The sequence below is a fragment of the Myxocyprinus asiaticus genome, chromosome 34 (assembly GCF_019703515.2).
Source record: "Myxocyprinus asiaticus isolate MX2 ecotype Aquarium Trade chromosome 34, UBuf_Myxa_2, whole genome shotgun sequence".
Lineage (NCBI taxonomy): Eukaryota > Metazoa > Chordata > Actinopteri > Cypriniformes > Catostomidae > Myxocyprinus > Myxocyprinus asiaticus.
This window is the reverse complement of record NC_059377.1, coordinates 22,694,196-22,719,283: the sequence shown is the minus strand read 5'-3', so window position 1 is coordinate 22,719,283 and position 25,088 is coordinate 22,694,196. Positions and strand designations below refer to the sequence as shown.

At 38.3% G+C, this 25,088-nt stretch overlaps 1 protein-coding gene across 3 annotated transcripts in view; it reads left to right on the top strand.

Annotated features, from left to right (window-relative positions):
• Positions 1-4,357: 4,357 nt before the first annotated feature.
• Positions 4,358-25,088, top strand: part of LOC127425320 (collagen alpha-1(XVI) chain-like) — a 99,592-nt gene continuing 78,861 nt past the window's right edge. For all 3 annotated transcript variants that reach the window (XM_051671169.1, XM_051671170.1, XM_051671168.1), the window contains exons 1-4: positions 4,358-4,521; positions 11,274-11,367; positions 18,875-18,943; positions 20,223-20,340. In XM_051671169.1, coding sequence (XP_051527129.1) covers positions 11,292-11,367; positions 18,875-18,943; positions 20,223-20,340 — 263 coding nt within the window. In that variant the 5' untranslated portion in view covers positions 4,358-4,521; positions 11,274-11,291. The remainder of the gene's footprint in view (positions 4,522-11,273; positions 11,368-18,874; positions 18,944-20,222; positions 20,341-25,088) is intronic.

Here is a 25,088-nt window from a genome sequence, read left to right as displayed (position 1 = left end):
ACAGGCAGCTGCTCTGTATGCTTTTATGTTTGTGTGTTTTTGTGTTTGAGTTTATTAAAACATTACTTTGATGCTTCGTCCGGTTCCCGCCTCCTTTCCATTGAACCCTGTTACAATGTGTTTTTATTAGACAACAAAATGAAAACATGAGGCAGATAAGTTTTGAAAGTATTATTGTTGTAGTCTCCATGAGGCTCTCACATGTGTCTAAGGGTCTGTGTTCAGGCTCATAGATTGGATGATTCTGATCTGATTAACCTTGGAATCAAATCCAATAGCATGGCTGAATAGGTGCATGGAACAAAATCTGATTAGATGACTAGATTTACAGATCTTTAAAAAAAAAAAAAAAAAAAAAAGACTGCATCCATTTAAAAGCTTTTCCATAAAAAGGGTCCTCTGTGAAGGATGTTATTCCAACCCACCCCTCTCTACTGCTGTGTGAACATGTCTAGAAGCTGATACCAATGCCAGGCAGGGAATAATAAAAAAATAACCTTTGCTATGTAGAACCCTGACTGAATATGAATGCTAGTCCTCTCTGTCATATTATTTAATGGTCTAACCGTAGATGAAACACCTATATGTATCCCCCCTGGGTATGTTTTTTGCAACATATTTTACATCATCTCATCTATATTTTACAATATGACATCAAGGTTGTCCTCTGTCATCTTTCCATATGCCACTGGAAAAAAAAAATGCTACACTAGTGAGGATAACTCAGAATACAGTGCTGTAGAATGTAAGAGATAATATACATCCAGACAGTCTTTATCATTTAAATAGAACTTGTCAGGGTGATCAAGACTTGTATCACCCTGGAGGGGTGTATTTTGCGATAATTCCGTGCTGACTGTACATTATACTGCTTATAACACAGCTATTTACAGAATAAATTAATAATAAACATGCAATTTTGATTTGAGTTTAAATTAATTTATTATTTGAGAGGAAAGAGACTAGCACAGCTACAGTGAGGTTGAAAATTCTTTAGATAACCCATGTTATCCCAGCATAATTTGAGAATGCTTTAAAGAGCATCTGGTATGCAGAATCAACAGAAGCAAGGAGATCCTTTCATACAAAGGAGTTAACATGGTTAAATTGATAAGTGACCTAGAAATTGTACAGAATCGTAAATATTACTTATTTGTTTTACCTTATAGCGTGTCTTTGTTTTTAATTTTCAAAAATACAAACATTTTCTACAGTATTTATTTCCAGATTTAAATTAGTTTATGAATCCCAGATTTTCAAAGTGGACTCAGACTTATGAACCCCACTGTATGTAGAAAATCAGTTGCTTGGGACATATAGTTTAAGATATTACATTTAATTTAGTAAGTTTAATTTATTTTATTAGTTTGCATTAATTTGCAGTTGGTTACATCCTGATTTCTAGATTACGGACTGCAGATCTTAAATGTTACTGCAGTCTATTGGGCTTTAGACACATGAGGAGAGTCAAGCACCTTTTTCCAGATGTTCCTGTCATTGCTGCAGTCATGCAGCCACTAACATCCTGTTTCTCAAAAAGCTAAGAACTAAGGGAGAACAAAGTAACTGTTAGGATACAGATGAGTGGGTTAGGCCAAAGGTTATGCCCCCAAAAATTCTTGCAAGAAAGCTGAAGAAAATTACAATAGCGTTTTCAAACACAAGAAAGTAGTATAGCGGCTCTATAGTTAAAGTTGAACTGCATTTTATAACTCTGATGCCACAATGTTTTACTTTTTCAATGAATTGTATTGGATTGTTAACAACATACATTATCAAGTCATGACTAATTTTCAGATGTTTTTATTTAATATCAGTTACTACATAAAACAGCCTTTGCTGCACATGTGGATGTTCAGATATAACTTACATTCTACTTTTCTCTTTCTAATAATTTGTTGGCTATTTGTTGGCCTTCCCCTTCACTATGGTTACAATTGTTTCTGCAAAAATATCATAGTCACAACAGGTTTTGTTACTATTATAAAATTATAAGCCATTCATAAGGGATCTCCTTCAAACAGTGTGAGCTTTCAGGATCCTTCTGTCATTTTGTTTAAAGGAGTAGATTAACCCAAAATGAAAATTATTTCATCATTAACTGACTTTTATTCTGTGGAACAAAAAAGGAGATTTTTTTTTTAATAATATCATGGCTGCTATTTTCCTTATAATGAAAGTGAAAACGGACTGGGGCTGCAAAGCTCCAAAATGACTTAAATTATCATAAAAGTACTCTAAATGACTTGTGTCCTATATTTCAAGTCTTACAAAGCCATACAATAGCTTTGTGACTAACAGATGGAAAGTCAAATTGTTATTCATTGTGGGGTGACTGAAAAGCTGAATTCTCCATTGGGTTGCATTTAAATTTTGAGTATTTTTTGTCTAACTGGGGACATCTATTCATAACAAAATATGCTTGTTTAAATCTTTTAATTCTAAATTTTGGTACTTTTGGTACAGATGGACATCCACCCTTGCAATCAATAGAAATCCAGTAATCACAAATGACTGTGATTGGCCCATCCGTAACACATTCCACGTAAAGGGGTCGTGTCATGATGAACCATTTATATATATATGTATATATATATATATATATATATATATATATATATATTGACATGTAAGAAGTCATTGTACTGTAAAAACATACCGTAAGATTAAAAACTCAAAACTTCCTCTCCAGTCTGAAAAGAGCATTTATTGTTTACACCATGCAAAAGCGACTTGTTTTGAAATCGGCCCCATAGTGATGCAGAAAAGGTAGGGTGTAAATTTGAATATCCCCACCTCCACAACATACGTAATTGTTGTGGTGAACTGATAAAGCGGTTGAGGTACTTCAACACTAAAAGTGGTACTGTTGTTATTGTAGTTTGCTTTTAACCAACGAAAAGATTAATATGTCATGTAAGATCCACAGAATTTTTTGTGATCCTGCTGTGGGGAAAAAATGCATCTTTGTATAGCCTTCTGAAGGATCCCAATGGGAAGATGGAAATGGAAAGGTTTCTATTGAGAACCATTATGATGCAGGCTTTGAAAAAAAAAAACTTATATTGAAAGATGGAGCAGTGCCAGCTATATCGACACAACAGTAAAACCGGTGATTAACAAATTTAATTCTATTTTTTCATCTGTCTGTGTTTGTTTAACATGTAAGAAATTGTATAGTCAGCCATTTTTATCGCAAAATAAACCATGATCAATACTCCAACATGGAGTGGATTGTGCTTATTACATGGCTGCTTACCAAAGAAATACATAATTGCTCACAAATATTGATGTGAGATTATATAATTGTATTATGTAAGAAGAACGCATAGCGCTGAGTGTTAAAAAAGACAGTGGTGTAGTATACGCTAGTGGCAGCCGTCTCATCTGTCTGGAATGTGTGCTTTCAGGGGATTTTGTTAATCGCTTGCACATTTTATTCTTTTATTCTTGGAAAAAACAGTTCCAGAGTGTTGGCGGGGGTGTTTACACTTCAAAGATGTTAGCCAGTTATAACACAGTGGCCGTTTATATTGGGGACAGCATTGAAAATCAAGCGTCTTAGACAGAGGGCCAGAGACAGTGTGGAAAAAAAGGTCATTTGATACTATATTTTGTGCAAAAACCTTTACTTGCATTATAAGTGAAAAAAAAAAAAAAAAAGGCATAACATGATCCCTTTAATAGGCATTCAAGTAACAATACATAGTGTGTAGTTAATAATATATATATATATATATTAAAAAATTATAATACAACATGCTATTTCCCATCAATGACGTCACAGTTTCATGCTAACTGCCATTCTACCACTCTTTCAAACTGCAATGCAGTAACTAGGCCTACGGTATTTTTGGCGGAAATGATGGTCGCCATGGTGAAATTTATGTCTGGTCCATGCTTAATAGAACTGTAGATACAGTAAAAACGATAATTCAATACATATGTTGCCTCCTAAATCATAAGATCCAATATATATATATATATATATATATATATATATATATATATATATATATATATATATATATATATATATATAATAATGTGTATTTTTTTTACATGTGAGAAAACAGATGGTCATTCAGATGGTTAATATTTGTATTATTTTGCTGCTGAAATTCCGTCGCGGAGTTTAAAGGGACGTTACTTTGACCTCAGATAAGTTCTTTAACCATGCAGTCATGGTAGAAAAATCAGGATTCAAACAAAGCTGGACTTGTGGGAGACGGCATCAAGAAGAAAAGCCTGCGGCGTGTTTTCCACACACAGCTGGAGCAGGTAATGATGTCATCACGCGTTATCCTGGAGATTCTCCCACCGAGGAACAACTGAGAGGGGAAAGTTTATTAAAACAACTGTGAGGGGAGGGGAGAGAGGAGTTGGAGACAGAACTCCAAGGTAAAACTTTATCCACGCAGAGAGGACTCTTGGAAGATCTTTCACCAAACTGGATTACATTAAGAACAGTTTTCTGTGGATTAATGTTGCCATAATTCATTGGATTAAGGATCGCAGAAGGTAAAGTTATTTGTTTTTCTGTATTTGTCCTGTACTCTACGCATGCATGCATCCCTGGAAAACTAAGATATGTCTATATAGCTATTAGTAATTATTAAAACGGGGAATTTAGATTCCATACGAACTTTTACCATATTACAGTTAGTGCTGTACATATCAGCTCACTTTCATTTATTGTTTTGCAAGGAGGAACATGCTTATTCTATAGTTTTGCGTTTATTCTATGTAAGGCTTACAGCCGATCTAATTTATTTCATTATTTTAATATGCTATTCACCAATCATTTGCACACAATATGCACTAACTTATTCACTGCAATTACTTGGATTAAATAAAATGATTTGAACAGTGGAAGCCTATATGATGTCAGATTCCACAAACAATAAATCTAAGAACTTTCCTCTTGCACTTTTGACCACTTTTGACCACTTTTTATTGTTGACTTTTTTTTACTCGTGCCCAGATTGTTGCCCCCCAGCGGTAAAGCCTAAAGCGCGTGCGCTGAGATAGTTCAGTACACATGCGCGCTGCGCTCATCTCGCATGCGCATCGCGCCACAGTGATATCGTTTGGAATGTTATCATACTCCTCTGCTCCTGTCTATATCAGGAGGAGGTAAGGGATGCCAGCGTCTGCACTGTGCAGCAATGCGGTCACATCTTATTTTTAAAAATGTTTGGATTTTTGGCATTGCAAAAATTGCTTGCCAGTTATATGCAGCTTTTCAAAGTATTATCTGAAGGACAGTGAGATGCATGAATGCCACCCCCTGGCAAGGTGGATTTAAATTTGATGCATGCAGATTTGATGCATAGTTAATTCATATTTTTTTTAAACTATTTTCAGCACACTCTCTGCCCAAGACATATGCAGGACTTTGTTTAAAAGCAGCTAATAGGAGTCAAAGAGGCAATGAAAAAAATAAATAAAAAATAAAAGTATGCTCTGTCTGACGAAAACACCATCTGCTACTAATGCAGAGGTACAAAAAGGTGAAGTGATGGTTTCTGCATAACTTGTACAGACTATTCACTGTTCCCAGAATTAAGTTTAGTTATTTAAACCAGACTCAAGTAAAAACAGTTTCAATTTCTCTCTGCCTTGAGAGCAAAGACATGCCATCATACGCTTCAGTAAAACATTCAGATAAATGCTCCTTTGGAGAAGAATGATTGCAAATCAGCTGTAATTGAAGGTTAAACAGTGCCACAAACCCGATTATAAATCTCTCTGGATTGTTCTCTGCAGATGTGTCTCTCTAGTTCCCAGGTTTGTGCATCCAAATGCTCTCTTTTCTCCTCTGCAAGGAGACTCTGCAACTCCATACCAGTGACGTGCATCATCATGTGTTTCTGAAAATTTCTGTATATGGGTCATTGACGTGGCCTGCGGTGTGACATGCTACTTTATCAAAACTATTTTAAACTGTATTATGCTAATTATTTCATAATTATGCATACAGCTTTTATGACCTCATATTAAATGATAGACTCCATAGAATTTGTACTGTAAAAAAATAAAATTATATATATATATCACAGTTGAAGTCTGAGGTTTACATACACCTTAGCCAAATACATTTAAACTCAGTTTTTCACAATTCCTGACATTTAATCATAGACAACTTTCCCTGTCTTAGGTCAGTTAGGATCACTACTTTATTTTAAGAATGTGAAATGTCAGAATAATAGTAGAGAGAATGATTTATTTCAGCTTTTATTTATTTCATTACATTCCCAGTGGGTCAGAAGTTTACATACATTTTGTTAGTTTTTGGTAGCATTGCCTTTAAATTGTTTAACTTGGGTCAAACATTTTGGGTAGCCTTCCACAAGCTTCTCACAATAAGTTTCTGGAATTTTGGCCCATTCCTCCAGACAGAACTGGTGTAACTGGAGTCAGGCATGTTGGTCTCCTTGCTCACACACGCTTTTTCAGTTCTGCCCACAAATTTTCTATCGGTTTGAGGTCAGGGCTTTGTGATGACCACTCCAATACCTTGACTTTGTTGTCCTTAAGCCATTTTGCCACAACTTTGGAGGTATGCTTGTGGTCATTGTCAGTTTGGAAGACCCATTTGCGACCGAGCTTTAACTTCCTGGTTGATGTCTTGAGATTTGCTTCAATATATCCACATCATTTTCTTTCCTCATGATGCCATCTATTTAGTGAAGTGCACCAGTCCTACCTGCAGCAAAGCATCCCCACAACATAGCATCAAGAAAGCAAACCTTCTCCGCGTCACGCATCTCTGCAAGGTTGAGCCACAGGTGCCACTCTTGGACCACCAAGGTGGACATCGTCCGGACCAGGGCGCGCGCCGTGACTTTCGTCGCCCGTAGAGCGAGGTCGGTCACAGTACGTAGTTCCTGCGTAAGCCCTGGGTCGGTCCTACCCTCGTCTTTTTTTTTTTTTTTTTTTTCCCAATTTGGAATGGCCAATTCCCAATGTGCTTTTAAGTCCTCGTGGTCGCATAGTGATTCGCCTCAGTCCGGGTGGCGGAGGACGAATCCCAGTTGCCTCCGCGTCTGAGATCATCAACCCACGCATCTTATCACGTGGCTTGTTGAGCGCGTTGCCACGGAGACATAGCGCGTGTGGAGGCTTCACCGCGGCAACCACACTCAACTCACCACGTGCCCCACCACGAACGAACCACATTATAGCGATCACGAGGAGGTTACCCCATGTGAGACTACCCTCCCTAGCAACCGGGCCAATTTGGTTGCTTAGGAGACCTGGTTGGAGTCACTCAGCACGCCCTGGGATTCGAACTAGTGAAACCCAGGGGTGGTAGCTGGCGTCTTTACCCCTGAGCTACCCAGGCCCCCCTCATGCAGATCTTTAAGCGCCTCGGCCCAGTGGACCTGCAGGTTGGCCATGGCGTGAAGGGCGGAGGTGGCCTGACCTGCTGCGTTGTAAGCCTTCGCCACAAGTGACGAAGAAAACTTACACGCCTTGGAAGGGAGCCTTGGTCGGTTCCTCCAAGTGGCTGCGCCCTGCGGGCATAAATGCACCGCTATGACAGGCTCTACCTGGGGATGCTCAACGTATCCCTTAGCCGCTCTGCTGTCGAGGGTAGTTAGGGTGGACGAGCCGGCGAAGCATGTATGGGCAGAGAAATGTGCCTTCCACGACTTCGTAAGCTCCTCGTGCACTTCTGGGAAGAAGGGCACCAGGGCGGGGCGCCAGCCAACTCAGCATCCGCCTCATCTTTAGCTCTACCGCCCGAGAGCGGGAGCTCAGAAGATTCGTCCACTTCCGAAAGAAGAAGCCCACCCTCCGATGCCACGACCGATAACTCATCCTCGTCGCGAGCCCCGAACGAGATATTAAATTCGCCCCGAGGCGGATCGCCTCCCTCTCCTGCCTCGCTTGCCTCGCTCGTGAACTCTACCGGGCAGAATGAGCGTGCTGGGGGATGGGAGGTCCGCGGGGACTGAGCCGGTGGAAATGCTCCCATATCCACATCCAGATGGGACGGGACGAATACACACATGCACTCGACTCAGAAGAACAAGTCTGAATGAGTGGTGCACGCCATCTCCTTTTATACCCGTATGTCCAGGGCAGAGAGTGGCATGCAAATTCCACTCGCCAATTTTCATTGACTTTTTCTGAATAAAGCAAAGGTGATTGGGGCTCTCAAGATTGAACCCCTAGTGTCACTACATCGACACAACATCGAGTGAGTGACAGGCAGGGAACTCTGAAATTGTAAACATTTTGTTTGTTTAGTCCCCTGCATCCCCAAAATAGATTTTTTTAGAGGTGTTTATAACCTTGTCAGCCAGTTGACAGCATAATATATGTAAAATAAGAGTAGAAAATACTGTGATAGGCTTGTTGCTTGTTTGCTCTGTGCTAAAGAGAGAGTTTAAAATAACACTCTCTCCCTGAGCTACAAGTCTCTGACATGAAAACAACACACTGCGTCTTTTTGACAACCTCCTTCCTGTCAGCAGTCTGCAGAACAAACTGTACATATTTTAACAATGGCTAATTAAAGAGATAGTTTATTAAAATGCACATTGTTGCTTTCAGCCATTCGCCTAGATGGAGCTGAATTATTGTTTTTGCATGCAAAATATTGATTGTAACTATCAACATTCATTGTAATGCTATGAATTGTGGCCCTGATGTGTTTGTAACCCACATCCTTGATTCTCCAACTAGTGCTGTTAATTTTCGACTATAGACGTTCTCTTCAGATTGCTGGGCATTGAGCCAAGACAGAATATGAGAGTGACTCTTTTCTTTATCTGTGCAGTCCAGCTGCTTACTCGTTCTCTGCACGGCAGAAAAAAGTGAAAGCAAACAAAACAAGCACAAGCTTTAATTTCCATTCATTTTCCTGTGCATGGAATCAAATGGTAATGATAAATTTCCCAAAGGCTTTGAATACAGGTAATGGACTATCTCTGCCTCTCTCACCTGAAATGGATGTTGTCTTGTTTACAAGAACCATGTTGATTTTGCAGTGAGAAGTGAGGTAAATCTTTGTAATATCTGAATCGGAATGATACAAACAGACATGCAGGAAGCCAATGAAATGCGGCATCAGCTCAGAAAGTAGAGCTATTGTCAGATAGATTACTTGGAAATATCAGGGAGTTCAAATGTCTGGAGGGCCTGGAAAAGTCATGGAAAAGACAAAGGTTACATTTCTGTAGTGAATATAAATAGTTTTAGTTTTACTCAGCTTTAAAAAATGTAATTGGCATAAAATTGTTCTTTGAGAGTGCGCACAAGCCAGCGCACTGTGTTTGCATTCACACCAATATGCTGATAACTACCACAAATCGTCCTATTCAAAATGAATTTACAATGCAAGAAGATTTTAAATCATCCAGTTATTATCAGCTTTTGACATACAAACATAAACAGTCATGCGTGCAACACTTGCGCACATTGGAAAAACCGCAAAGAACGTAGGTCAAGATGTTTGCATGCAATGCGAAATTGGGGTAATGGGCAAAAATCTATGTTTGCTGATTGGTTTATGCTTAAACCGTTTATGACCTTACCCTGGAAAAAACAACAACATTTAAGCCATTTGACCTTACACGTTGTTGGCTCATTAAGCGTAATCGGTATAAGAACGTGGATGTATATGCTCATTGAGTTCAATTTTTGCCCATTATCCCAATTTCATATTGCACTTAAACACCATTACCAGCATTCTTACCACCCTATCCAGTATGCGCAAGTGTTGTGCACATGACTGTTTATGTTTTGACATCAAAAGCAGAGAATAATCAGATGATTTAAAATCACATGTAAATGCAGGTTTCCTACGTTGTCAGTTTTTTTTTTTTTTTAAGTTGATATTCTAAAGTTATCTGTGTATTGCTGTGCATGTAAACACTCTCAATAGTACCTGATTTACAAATCAAAATTTTCCCAAGCAATCTTTCTACAACAATTTCTAAAATATGATTATCCTGTAATTATTAACAACTGGAAAGGTCATGGAAATGTATTGGTCAATCAGTGTGGGAACCCTGTAAAGCTATTCTCATTTTCAGCATAGGAGGTAATAGTGCATACTCTGGGGTAGTGTTATTTTGTTTGACAAATTCACTTTTAGTATCTTAAGTGCTGAAGCGCCAACAGGTGCTGTGACCTCAGTTGGAGGATGCAGATTAGGTGTAGCCTGCACAAACATCACCGGCGGGCTAAAATTTACAAGAAAGCCATAAAAAAGGCAGATGAGAGGACCTTGCCTCTCGGGGTTTCTGACTTATACATCACTCTGACAGGTTCGCGTTGAGACATGCCAGTGAATGTCACTTTGAGTGAGCAGCATGCCTGTAAACAGGGAATTGAGCTGGTGTTGATTCTGTGGACACTTGTAAGGACATCTGAGGCACAATTGCCTTGTAAGTCTATTTGACTTAGGGAGTCAGAGAATTTTTAAATGGTATTTTCCAGGCCCGGAAGGTCATTGAAATTTCAAAAGTGATTTTTTTTTTTTTCTATTTACAATCTGCTCTTAAATATTTGCTTGTAAAAATTGATCTTTTGAATCAGTTCTTTAGAACAAATTGATTGAACTGAACATAAATTGGTCTGAATGATCTCATTAGTGAATCAATCTTAATTCTGAATTTAAAAATCCTTAAACAATAAATTAAATATCCAGTAAGCACAAACAACTGGAAAGATCATGTAAATCCCATGTGTGACAAGGATAAATGAAAATAAATACAGAATATGTGCATTTTTAACATACTATATCTTTAAATAAAACATTTAAAAGTGTGTGTGTCTTTTCTATGTGGTATTGTGGAAACCAAAATTAACATTAGAAGTGTGTACTTCTATGTGTGTGAGAGAGACATTTATAAGATTGCAGAGAGGGACAGATGGACACTGTAATTATAATCATCAAACGTCATGGGTTATAAAGCTTTATTAGACATTATATGGGTCGTTAACACAATTTATACTCTAAAATGCACCCATCCACACTAATAGCCACCATTATTAATCTGGCCTCTAACCATTGTATTGATTATGACTGCTCACACTTTTTTTTTTTTTTTTTTACACACTTCCCAGTAATTCTTCTGAACCTCTTTATTGCAGACATATAGTAAATGTAAAAATATGGCATGTCATAAAGCACACCCTTGAGCATAAGCTATACTGTAACAATATTTCCTAATTATTTAATTATTTACATTTGTCTTGGTCTGCTTAAGTAGTTTCTTCTCACCTATTTACTTGTTCTTTGTGATCATGGTTAGGAGCTGAAGGTGGGAGTCATGAGGGTCATCTGCTCCTCTCTGGTGCTTCTGACCATCTGGTTGGGTTATGAGGGTCGACTAGCATCAGCTGAAGGTAAGGGCCTGGTCGTCAGCTCCAAGGGTGAGTTTGTCAAATGCCAATTCTAGCTGTTCAGATTCTGTTTGTGTGTTTGTTTAAAAACTGTGCTGAGCACATTGTCATTCAGTTCAGTTGCCAAAATGTGCAAATGATGCAAATAATTTTTGATACCACAGTTCTTTTTTTAAGTAGGACAAGTATATTTGCAATCATACTTCCAACATAAAACATTTGAGAAATGAATAGAGCCTGAATCCACTGCCACAAATCTAAGTTGATGCTTTTTGAAGAGAAACTATGTCTTTATACTGTGTTCAAGACACTGGGAATGGAAAATGACGATGTGTCTATCATCTTCCAAATATATCTAAACAACCCATTTCTTCTGTGTTCTTGATAGCACAGAGAAGAAAAAAACTTGGCAAACTTGAGTTAACCAAAAGCTCATTGCTCTTTATTTTATTATTTCCCTTCAAATTTTTTACTTTTACAAGGCCTGGTAATACACAGAATGCATTAGAAAATAAAGAGGATCTATGGAAAATGGCTTGGTTTTTAAAGAGTGAGTCAAACTGTGCCTTGTTCTCTAGACTGCCAGGGCTATGTACCAAAAATATGGTAATGGAAATTTGTGACTTTTCCATGTTTCCCCCTTTCTTTCTCATACAGCATAATTGAGTTTTATAACTGTAATCTATAATATAAGTTCATTTTTAAGAAGCCTCTATCCTGCTACCAAGTTCGCAGTTTGCGGATCAGCCACTTTGCAATCAGAATGTTTAAGTTTTTATTCCTTCATACTGGAACTACTGATCTGTGTCCTATTATGCGACAGTTACAATAGTTCCAGTCATCTAATTTTATTGGACAAATGGTTTTCCAGTGTGTATATTTCTTATACAGTTACAGCACTGGAATGTTTTTATCAATGTAAGTCTTTGAGTTACTCAGCAACACACAATGGTCATGCTTTGGCTTCTTTTGGATACCATTTTCATTGGTTGAGCAAAAATAAACAAAATAGCTCGCCATAATGTACCTAAAATGTAAGTTACTTGATATTAACTTCTTGTTTATAGAACTATTGAAGGCGTAACACTGTGAGAAACATCACACTCGCAATGATGTTGTTGTACTGAATATCAGTACGACAACACTCTTGATAGGGTTGAGGAGATTAGAATGTTTGTTTATATATTTTAAAGACCATCATATGGGATCTAATGGGTTGAAGAGATCTCAACTCTTTCATACCTTCAGTTCAGCAAAACCTTTATAAGGACTTGCTCTCAGTCAGTCATTTGCTTATACTCTTCCGCTGTGTTGGTTTTAAACTTTTGCTTGTTAAGTTCTTATGCTGGGCCTCTGTGGTGTTTTGGGGTATGAGTGAGAAATATCCTGAGGTGAATGTCCACACCTGCAATCTGTTTTTCTTTTCTTTTTTTCTTCTTTTGTGTGTGTGTGTGTGTGTGTTCTATAATGCACAATGTAGTCCTATTAAAATGTTAGCATTTAGTTCTTCTTATGCCAAAACCTTCCTATATTCAAGGCTATCTTTTTCAGCCATCTTATTGAACAGTCAATGAAGTACCAGCCTTGACTGACATTTTCAATCTAGTTGAATGTAGTCATTGTTAAAGGTAACGGTGAAAGTATGTGACTTTTTGATCTTTTTTTCTTCTACTGAAATTCCAACATCTGTTCCATCTTCATTGTACGTTTTACTACTAATATCATTTTAACATTTACATCATTGCAACTATGTAAAACTGTGCTCAGAAGTAGTGCCATGATTGCATGTGCAAACTAACCTTTTCCCAGATCTTCAACGACTTACAATTACCCTGAGCTTGTGTTTCCTTGGGCTGATCACAGATCTGTGAGACTTCTTTTCACACCCCCTACTGTGACTTGACTTTCTCCATAATGAGTTTCTCCAGGCCAACCCCAAGACCTAAAAATATACAATAAACAATATGCAATCAGGGATAAATAGAGCAGAGACTGAAGCAGTGATTCAAATCAAGGGTAGGCAAATACACTGAGCAATATTTCACATTTCTGAGCTTTCAAGATAATGCTAATGAGGAGAACCCGGCGAGATGATGGCTCTTTCCCTTTTCCCGCACATCAACATCTGAAACCATTAAAACTTTGCACTGTGTCTTTGGGAAGGTGAAAGACTTTTATTTCTTAGAACCTCAAAAGGGTTCTACAGTGTTTTTGACTTATCTGTTTTAGTTTTCAAATCTGATCTTTAGTACTGACTGTCCACACTGTCATTTTGTAAGTGATGAAATCTGATCCATTTGATCAGATTGTGTAGTCAATATCTGGCAGGTCTACATTGATTGCTGTAGTTATAATATACAGTATGTGTCAGTACAATGTCAAAAAACTTTTAATTCTGAGAGTGTGGAATGAAAGGGCAGAAAACAGTCCAACCATGCTGGTATTTTCAGCAGTGTACTGTACATACTGAAGTGAATGTCACATACTGTAGTTCTTTACATGAGGAAAGAGTGAGCGACTATTAGTGTATTCAGACAAAGCTCTAGACAATATTACATTCTTTTCAGATGGTACATACGCATCACATCCCAAATAATGAAAAAAAAAAAAAAACTACTTGAAATCTGACCGATCAGACTGAGGTGGATTTCAAACCAGATACGGATGTTTATGTGGTTTTGTGTTGACCACAAAAATAAAAAAATAATTACAAAATACGTGGATTTAAATAGTATACGCCAAAAACATGTTTTTTTTTTCTGTTTTTAATTTTGTTTCATCTGTTTAATTTTACTGTTGCTTACTGTAGCTCAATTACATGCACATGTAAGCTACAGTAAGCAACACTCAATATGTTTAAAATGAAAATTGATGCCCTATGGTTTAAATAGCTTTCCAAAAGATGGACATCATTTGGAATCATCCTTGAATGTTTTAACAATGTGGAAAATAGCTGAACTTTTAAGGTTAAAGCAACCTCTGATTCATTTACTTAAGGTAAGCATTGACCTGCCGAGTAACTCACTAGTTTGGGGTGCGTTTCCCAAAAGCATTGTTAGCCAGCTATGGTCACAAGTTCCATCGTTACCAACATAGTTCAGTGATTTGGTTCCAAAGAACAATCACAAACTGCATCGCAAAGTTGTGAACTACAACTCTCCACCTGTGGTTTGAAGCATAGTTCCTTGTTAGTTTGATGTGTGGACATCATTTGACTTGCTAATGCTTCTATATCTTTTATTCCATATATATCTTTCATTCTATCAATACTTTGACCATGTTTACATGCACTTAAGAAAACTGCTTACTCCGAGGTTTTGCAGAAAGCAGCGTTTTGAAACATCACTGTAATGGGGATCAGGAAAGGAGGGAGCAGGAACTGGATTAACAATCAAAAAGTGTGTTTTAATACACACAAAACACTGCTGCATGCATCTCTCTCTCTCTCTCTGGCGTCCCTGGCTCCTCCTTTTCTCTCTCTCCACTGATTGGGCATCTCAGCGCCGGTCGTGAATCCTCTCGGCCCTCCTCCTCGTCACATACCCTCACCACCTGATTCGGGCCGGGGAAACCTCCGGACTGACTTACTCCACCCCCACCCCCCCTTCCTGGCCATTCAGTCGCTTGCTGGACTTTCCTGCGTCTTGGGTACCTGGGGAAGAGACGAGGGGAGGTGTGGGGACGAGGGGAGGCGTCCTCCGGCCCCTGCCGGACAGAACCGCTCCTCCCATTCTTCGGCAGATGACAGCGACCCCCTCCGTCCCTAGGCAGACGGCCGTGACTGCTCCCCTGGCAGATGGCAGCGGCGAGGACTCTGCAACAGCACATCCCTCCTCCCTCCTGGGTTTCAGCACCACTGTAACAGTTCAAGGATGGGCAAGGAGGAGGCAGGAACCGGCTAAACAGTAAACATAAAGTTTTAATGTCAAACTTAACTTAAAACAAACATAAACGAACACAGACACACATGCAACGCAGCCGCGTGCGTCTCTCTCTCGAACTGGTGCCTCCGGCTCCCCTTTATCTCGCTCTCCCGCTGATCAGCTGATTCAACGCATTATCTAGATCTGTTAGTCTGACTTCACAAAAATCAGACTGGTATGATTTAAGTTGGACTAATGCATTTACATGACATTTTAAAATGACAAATTATTGTTAAGTCCTGACTCAAATCAAACTTCTTCAGTGCATGTAAATGTACTGACTGATATTCATCTAGCTGAAATTTTTTTGTACATACCTGTAAATTACACAATACTGAATCTAAATGTATAAAATTGTTCTAAACCCCAGAAATGTTCATCTTAACTCCACTACAAACTGTATATAACTATCTGTCTGCAGTGCTTGATGACGTGTCTGTTCTCTATGCGTTCTCTAGACTTCTTCCCTTCCTTTCCATCATTCTCTCAGGAGCAGGAGCCGCCTCCAGCTTTCCGATCTCCTCTCTGACATCTCTGCATCTTAATCCCGCCTTTTTGACATGTGAAAGCAGGACGCTTTGTAGAACTGAGAAAAAAAAAGTGATTTAAGCTAGTCTGCCTTATTTCAAAAAGTGAATATGCAAGAACAATGCAAAATGAATTCTTTATCTGTCAGAAGTTTTTGTTGGAAACGTTTTCTCCCTGTCTGTGGGTGCTAAGTTAGCTGTAGAGAGGTTCAGGTGTTGTAGATTTAGAAAAAGCTCTTTGTAACTTGACAGGTAATGAATATGAGTTGGAAAACCCATCGCCTGCTTGCCTCCGCTAGTGCCTCAATGAGACGGCTCGGAGCTACTGCTCTCTTATTGCTGGAGTTTTTCATACCAATCTGAACTCTGAAACATCAAGTGACAGTTTCGCGGCACTGCGCTAACTCGCTTATGCACGTTGATTGATGTATGTGTCTTTGAGCCAATCAAACTGTGATGATTAAAAACTCTCAGACACTCTGACACACTGCTTTAAAGAAGCACACAATTTAATTTTTAAGTGCCTTGTCCTATGCCTGAACTTAAGTCCAGTGCACACTGTTCAACTTTGTCGTCTGGCAAATTTCGGAAACCGACACAGATTTCTATATTTGTGGGGCAAAATCGTCAGTCTCAGTTTGCTAAAGTATGACAAGCTCACCATTTGCAAACGTATTACCTTTGCGATGAATCTTAGACTCCAACAAACTTCTCACAGTGTTCGAAATGTTGGGTGCCATTCATGCAGTGTGATTTCTCTAACAGCGGCAGTCACTTTATTTTATGATCATTCTATTAAAATTACTTTGAGTTCGCTCTAAAGAATGAGCAGTCCACAAATTCTCTCTTCCACACAATCTCTGGGTTTTCATCCTTGCATTTATATGTGAGTTTTGGGATATTGCATAAAAATTGCTGGATGGAAACACTAAGATACAAATAAAATCTCCAAAATGCGCATAAAAATGTATAAGCTCCTTGAGGTGGATGCATTTTTAATTCGATAATAACACATAGTATACACTACCGGTCAAAAGTTTTGAAACACTTGACTGAAATGTTTCTCATGATCTCAAAAATCTTTTGATCTGAAGGCGTTTGCTTAAATGTTTTAAAAATGTTTAAATGCCAACATATTAATTTATTTCATTTTAAAACTAAATTTAGTAAAAAAAATTAAAAAAAAAGTTTTTGAAATTGATGACTTGGACCAAATAATAAAGAAAAGCAGCCAGTAAGTGCCCAACATAGATGGGAACTCCTTCAGTACTGTTTAAAAAGCATCCCAGGGTGATACCTCAAGAAGCTGGTTGAGAAAATGTCAAGAGTACATTTCTGAAAATTCTAGGCAAAGGGTGACTACTTTGAAAGATGCTAAAATATAACACAGTTTTGATTTATTTTGGATTTTGTTTAGTCACAACATAATTCCCAAAGTTCCATTTATGTTATTTCATAGTTGTGATGACTTTACTATTATTCTAAAATGTGAAAAAAAAAAAATTATAATAAAGAATGAGTGTTTCAAAACTTTTGACCGGTAGTGTATATAGATGCACATTAAAAAAGTCATGTGACTTTGCCTCAACAAGCCATGTGAATCTTCAACTGGCTTAGATAATATCATCAATTTCATTGCACAGCATCTGAAATGTTGCTCTGGTTATTCTGAAATGCCGACACAAAGCCTTTCATCAAAATTATGTCTTTAATTATCTCTCAGAACTGTATAACACACTTACGCTCCCAGAATGCTTGCAAATATTACGTTTGTGAGAGCATTTTGTCTGCATGATCTACACCGCAAGTAATTTATTGCATTTAATAAAAGAGCCACATTGGCTTCCCAGTGTATACAACTTAATTTATATTCATTTATATGAATATAAATTTGCCAATTTCGCCGGAAGTGCCGACTTTGTTCTCTTGAACAGATGGGATGGAAACGCTACTTTATTTTTGTGATATTCAGATTTTTAAATTCAAAAACATACCAAATCATTTTTTTTCCAGGCCAAACATTGGCAACATTATCTCAAGAGCTTGCTTAGGCTTGTGCGGTACCTTTTAAATTCTGTGTGGCAATAAGATATCAGAATGTGATTGCCTAGTCAAGGATGCTTTGACTTTTATGCAAGACCTCACTGAGCTCTGTACAATCAGATAAGCAACAACTGTAAACTACAGACAAAAAGGTTCAGTGTGCACCCATCTTTAGGAGGTAATATTCAAAATTCAATTTTCACTGTTTGCTGATCACGCGGACATTGAAAGATACACAGTGCTAAATGTGTAAACCAATAAATAATTCCACAGTACCCACTGACTACCACCCCTGGAGTCGTGAGTTTGAATCCAGGGTGTGCTGATTGACTCCAGCCAGGTCTCCTAAGCAACCAAATTGGCCCGGTTGCTAGGGAGGTTAGAGTCGCATGAGGTAACCTCCTCATGGTCGCGATTAGTGGTTCTCGCTCTCAATGTGGCATGTGGTAAGTTGTGCGTGGATCATGGAGAGTAGCATGAGCCTCCACTTGCGGAGCCTCTGCAGTGTCATGCACAACAAGCCATGTGATAAGATGTGTGGATTGACAGTCTCAGAAGCGGAGGCAACTGAGACTTGTCCTCCGACACCCGGATTGAGGTAACCACGCCACCACAAGAACCTACTAAGTAGTGGGAATTGGGCAGTCCAAATTGTGAGAAAAGGGGATAAAAAATAAATAAATTAAATAATTAAAAATAATAATTCCACAATACCAATGTCATGGAATGTTATTCAGCTGGTTTAGGCCTTTCCATCATGTGTTGTCCTTTAGTCAGACCAGCTGTCAGTGTTCTTGTCGCAGTGGAGTGTGGGATTATGGGAGAGTGATTTTAATAGACAAGAGCATGTTACTTTAGCTCCCTATCTGAGATGGTGCCTGACTGACTTTTTGATTACCTCAACACGTTTACCTCATGCCTCAAAATATCTGATAGTCGGCTGTACAAATTGTTTTATGCTAAAACTTTCACAGGTCACAGGGCTTGGCTGACTTGACTGGTTCTCTGTTTCTACAGGTGTCAGCTGCCCACCAATACAGGTAGAAGACTGGAAGTTCCCTCAGAATGCCAGACTCAACATCACAGGTAGAGAGAGAGCTGCTAATGGACTTCCAACTTTAAACACTCTAATAAAGGGATGTTTCACTAAAAAATGAAAATTTTGCACTCATCTACTTACCTTCATATTGCTTGAGCGAAGTAGTTAGCAGAATGTCCAGGCTGCTCTTGAATTTTCCATATAACTTGTATGCTACATTCCAGGTCTTCTAAAACCATATGATAGCTTTGTGTGAGGAACATACCTAATTTAAATCATTATTTAATACAAATCTTGCCTAAGAAACCATGTTGTGTTCAAGCAACAAGAGGGTGACTAGATAATTACAGAATCTTAAATTCTGATAATTTTATGTACACTCACTGAGCACTTTATTAGGAACACTATGGTCCTTTGATATGGTATTTTGCTGTTCTAGCCCATCCGCCTCAAGGTTCAACTTGTTGTGCATTCTGAGATGCTATTCTGCTCACTACAATTGTACAGAGTGGTTATCGGAGTTACTTTAGCCATTCTGTCAACTCGAATTAGTCTGGCCTTTCTCCGTTGACCTCTCTCATCAACAAGGTGTTTCCGTCCGCAGAACTGCCGCTCACTGGAGGTTTTTTGTTTCTGGCACCACTTTGAGTAAACTCTAGAGACTGTTGTGTGTGGAAATCCCAGGAGATCAGCAGTTACAGAAATACTCAAACCAGCCCATCTGGCACCAGCAGTCATGCCACAGTCGAAATGAGATCACATTTTCCCCATTGTGATGGTTGATGTGAACATTAATTTAAGCTCCTGACCTGTATCTGCCTGATTTTATGCATTGTACTGCGGCCACACGATTGGCTGATTAGATAATCGCATGAATAAGTAGCTGTACATGTGTTCCTAATAAAGTGCTCAGTGAGTGTATACATAAATGCTTAACCATTCTTAGTCTGTACAGTATACAGCACAAAAAAACCTAGGAGAGCCGGTTCCTGTTTTAAGAAAATATTGCAAATAACTACAGTCTATGTACAGTAGTAATGTGCCAAACGGGAGGTCACTCTACATAATTATCTGAATCTACTGCCATCTCTATTCATTTAACACTTAATAAAACCCCAGCTGCCCATTAAGCAGTCTGAGGAACACATTCTGTTCATAAGCAGAAAGATATAGATACTCACATTAATAGGGTCCCTCTCTTAGCTTTATGTGAATTGAAAGTGTCACAGCAGAGTTGATAAATTGTATACTGTAGGTCTTGTCAGCTAGCAGACTACTGATTTATTAGCCTGTGGGAATGTAATGGATTGATTGGCCAATCCGCAGGTTTCAATCTGGTGCGGCGTTTCTCCATGATGAAGAACAGCGAGGTCAAGAAGATCCGAAACCCGAGAGGCCCTGTCATCCTCCGCCTTGGAAAAGTCCAACTCATCCAACCTACAGAGTAAAGAATTTTATCTTCCCTCCTTTGTATCTATGTTTCCTTATTCCTCAGACGTATTTGTACGTACAACCTGTGTGTGAACGATTTTACGCAGAAATCTTGATTCATCAACAAATTTGCACTTACATTTTATTCAAAATTTAGGATGACATTTAGACCAACACCACAGAGCCCCTTAGAGGATAGGGAGGGACTAATTGTTTTATTTAAAAAGTTTTGCATTCTCTCGCAATAGTTTACATTCCATCGCAAGTTTTGTGTGCACTCACAATACATTTACCATGGTTTTGCTATAGTAACAATAACTGTCGAAAATTTTGCTTCAGAATTTTCTGAGTACATAAAGACATCTGTATGCAGTAATTAGTGAATAAGACCCACTGAGTAAGGAGAGAGTAATTAACTTCACTTTGCTCATTTTCTTTGGCAGTTTTCCTTTTTTCTCAAACAAAGTCTATTCAACCTGTTTGTAATAAGCAATAAAACATAATGCATCATTTCAGAACTACCAAAGTATTCTAGCAGGTCAGTACAAGCCTTGAATTCCTGACCGAGAATGTTATTTGGTTTAACCTTTACTCTCAAAGAATCGAACATATTTCGATTTCTTGCTTATATCCATCTCACTGAAAATAAACGTTTCAGCAGATTACTCGCTGCTTCCTGCTTTTACACAGAAATGCTGTTAAATTTTTATGAACAATAAATTGAAGGGCTTTTGGTGAGACACAGTAACAATCCGTTTTATGACCATGCTTTTACAGAGCCGTTTTGAAAAATGACAATTATATAGGCTAACAGTTGATTTGCCTTTGGTATGTTTGGATGAGAAAGTCTCATTGCATAGGTTTAAATCACAGCTTGGATTCTGCATTAGAATTTTCTGTTGTCGTTTTCTCATGTAGACTTAACAAAAATGAGAGCTCCAGTGTCTGCCAAATAGGTCAGATGAATACAGAAGCTCTCGCTCTTCTGCAGGACTTTATAACCCTTTCCAGAGGCGTAGATTCCAAAACAAGCAAGTACACTCCCCCCCCCCCATCCCCCCGCCCCCCAAATATTTATACCATGAACAATGGAAACATGTACATGCTACACACTGCAACCCCCACCCCCCACCAATGTTCAAGCCAAATCTACGCCCTGGACCCTTTCACATTCTTTTAGTAATTGCACTGTCCTCAATCTGTATCATGTATACAGTATAATTTCACATTAATTCCTGTAGAGAATATCAGTGTCCTTTACAGACTGAGAAATGGAATGTTGTGGACATTTTGAGTGGCATTCACTCAGCCATAATGGAGAAAGAGAAATGTGCCTTTGCTTTTAGTCCCTCTCTGCTGGATATTACCCATTTATTTTTCAGATGTTTGGACATTAGCGCCTGAGCAGCTGTTTATCTATTTTTATGAGATGATGGCTGTTCTTTGACTGACACTGTCTTTAGAAGGGTTGTAAATATACATCAAGATCTGATGAAGTACATTTTCTTGGTTTTAGCAGGAAATGGTGTTAATGATGCGTTGCTAGAAATATGATTAATAGCTTAGGGGTTCAGATCTAGATGTTTGATGTTCCAGTGATCTTCAATTCGCTATCCAGAGTAAAATTGTATTGCTGTGAGGTTATGCTTTTGGTTCTCACTTATGTTTAATTTAACTTGTTTTAGATGTTTCTACTAAATTTCCGTGGGAGCAGGGTCAGAAAATAAAAGAGGCTCTGGGCAAAATGTGGGATTTGTAACATTTGATGTAGTTCTTAGTGTTATACACATTATCACATAAAAATGATTTGGTGTTTATTTAAATGTATGGGTAGAAGGTAATATATTATCAATCTAAATATTCAGATTGAAAACTTAAGTTAATGAACTGATTGAATTGAAGTATTTGATTAAAGGCTGACACAGTATATTTTTATGTGTTTTTATATGTAAAAAAAAATGCTAATCCATGTGTTACAGGGCGGAGGGCGGGGCCGGGTCGTGTGTGGAATCACGACCCGGCCCCTAATAAGACTGATTAAGCCCGAGAGGGATAAGGCCGACCGGAGACGGCAGTGTGACACACACAGAACTGTCTCTCTGTCGCACTGCTGTCTCCGGTCGGCCTTATCCCTCTCGGGCTTAATCAGTCTTATTAGGGGCCGGGTGTGCGGAATCATGACCCGGCCCCGCCCTCCGCCCTGCCACATCATGTAAAAAAATGCCCCTGAAAATCAAATCCAGGGTGCAGTCATTGCCTCTTTATGGAAAAGTTCATTTTTGACACTGCTTAGGAGAAGAAAAAAAGAGACTCTAGATTAAAGAGAATTTAGATTAATGTTGACCTACTGTAAGAGTAAAGAGCTAAAACATTAATTTTGATAGCATAGCTCAGATAATGTGGTCTATAAAGAATTTTACTATTTGAAAATGTTTGAGAAATGTTTGAGTTAGGACTTTGGAATCTAAGCATAGTTTGACACATTGTTAAGATCTCTTCTGATACTCTAGATGAGACTGAGGTCTTTTTCATAGGAGCAAAATCTGACAAGCAGGAGATTTAAGCAGAGTCTCCATTTGTTTCCCATTTAATAATTGATTTGTAGGAGAAACAAATGATTTTATTGAAGAGGTGACTGCTAAGATGTCATGTATGGTAATCTCACATGCATTTCACACACAGTTTATTTTTTATTTATCCTAAAGCATTTTTAGAGAATCATCTGAGACAAAGTTGATACTTCAAGGAGACATGAAATGCATGTCCAAAAGAGAAATCCAAAAACATTTAGCATTAGAATTTTCATCTGGGTTGTCAAGCTAATACATCATATACAACATATTAGTAATGGATTATCACATCACATCTGACCTTTTTCTATTTATTTTGTAACTCCAATAGTGACAATCTTTTCTGTTGTTGAGAGTTTTACAGTTTGACCTTCTGAAAGGAGAGTCAAAAATACACACATACTCAAATCCCCCCATCATGAGGGAGTTCCTCTGTAAGAATGGCTTTTCCAGAGCCCCAGGTGTTTTCACCATTTGCAACCTGATCACTTTCTCCCACTCTAAATCTTGTCTCAGAGAGAGAGAGAGAGAGAGACTGCACTCAAAATTCACTTGGCATGACCAGCAAACCACTGAGAAAAAACACCTGGATTCTCCCTGCAGAAATGCTCTTCTCCACTCGTTCTATATGAGATAAAGTTTAATGTAAAGTCTTGTCAGCATGGGTCCGATATTTGATAGCAGCAGATGGTCTCTGAATTGTGTGGCCACCTCTGTGTTAGTCATTCTCTTAGCTTAGACTTGGCCTGTAATGGAACTGTCTACCTCTTGCTCTACTTTGTCTTGTATTTCGGGAGAGAGATGGGGGTGTTTGTTTAGGTTTGCTTACTCAAATTTACTGTATTTGTGTCCCAGTGAAAAGGTGTATTCAAAGCGTCTCTGGGTATACAGTGGCCCCAAAAAGTATTTGGACACTTTGGACACTTGTCACACTTAAAATGTATGAATTTTCTTGCATTCACAACACAGCAAAGCAAGTGGCATCTGCAAACAAAAAGTGCTTGGCCTTTTCTCAGAATGAATTTTACTTTTCTTGGTCATTATTTCCATTACTTTTAACCTCTTAAGGGCTGCTGCATATTTTATTTTATATCTTAAAAAACATATCTTAAATAATGTTATATATACTTACAATCTAATGAGAACATGCATTTTTATTTTTATTTTTTATACTGTATATGTTAATTTAGAAAGCCTGTGATTCAGGCTCTGTTTGCTCTATTCCTGCAAAAAGTGAAAAGCTAATTCCACTAGATGGCAGCAAGTACTAGGAAAAATAAATTTTTATGGAATCAACTTAATCACAATATACAGATCTCAAATGCAGGTGGTGCTCTAAGGCAGCTGAGCGCTCGCCATGTGCTAGTCCATAGACATTCAGTCTATTTTGTGATCCCATGCACCATCCTCAGTGTTTTGTTGAATATCTCAGCCTCCGAGTGGACTAAAAGCTTAATCTAGATGTCGTCGGAAAGCGGAGATCCTCCGCTTTCTGATGATGTATAACATTTTACCATCTGTAGCCAAGAACATAACATACTGTATGTAACATAAATGCAAAAGTGATGGATTTTTTGAAAAGATCAGAGTCTAAGCTTTCGAATGGTACCACAGAGGACTTTTTATTTATCCAGGGACTTTTACATTTTAAGCGTGAACATATAACACACTTCTGACCCCTGCCCCTGCAGAGTTTAAGGGAACTGGTGTCAGAGTCATTTTTAGTGGATGTATGAGATCAGTTTCCCTCAAATTCACACAGGTGTTCCTGCAAAGTAGCCACAGATGTAGTTCATTACATTAACTATGGACATTTTACATAAAGCTAGACAACTAGAAAGTGTTAGAATTTTGTACTATATCAATATAATGATATAATTACTATTCCTATGTAATATTCACTATATATGTGCTTTCTTACTTGGTTTGATATTTGTAATATAATGCTAAGACATTCATACATTTTGGGGCCACTGTAGACCTACTGAACATGACTCAAAAAAGGCAGAAAATCATTAAAATAGATTCATTTCTGATTAATGATGAATCTCTCAGTGCAATAGTTTTGTTTTAGTTTTATCAACAAGAATTCTTTGAAAGAGCTGAATGTACTTCACCCTGTCATACAAGTTTAATCCTGTACAAACACATTCTCTCTCATGCTCTGGTACTTAGCTTTTCTTTCATGTTT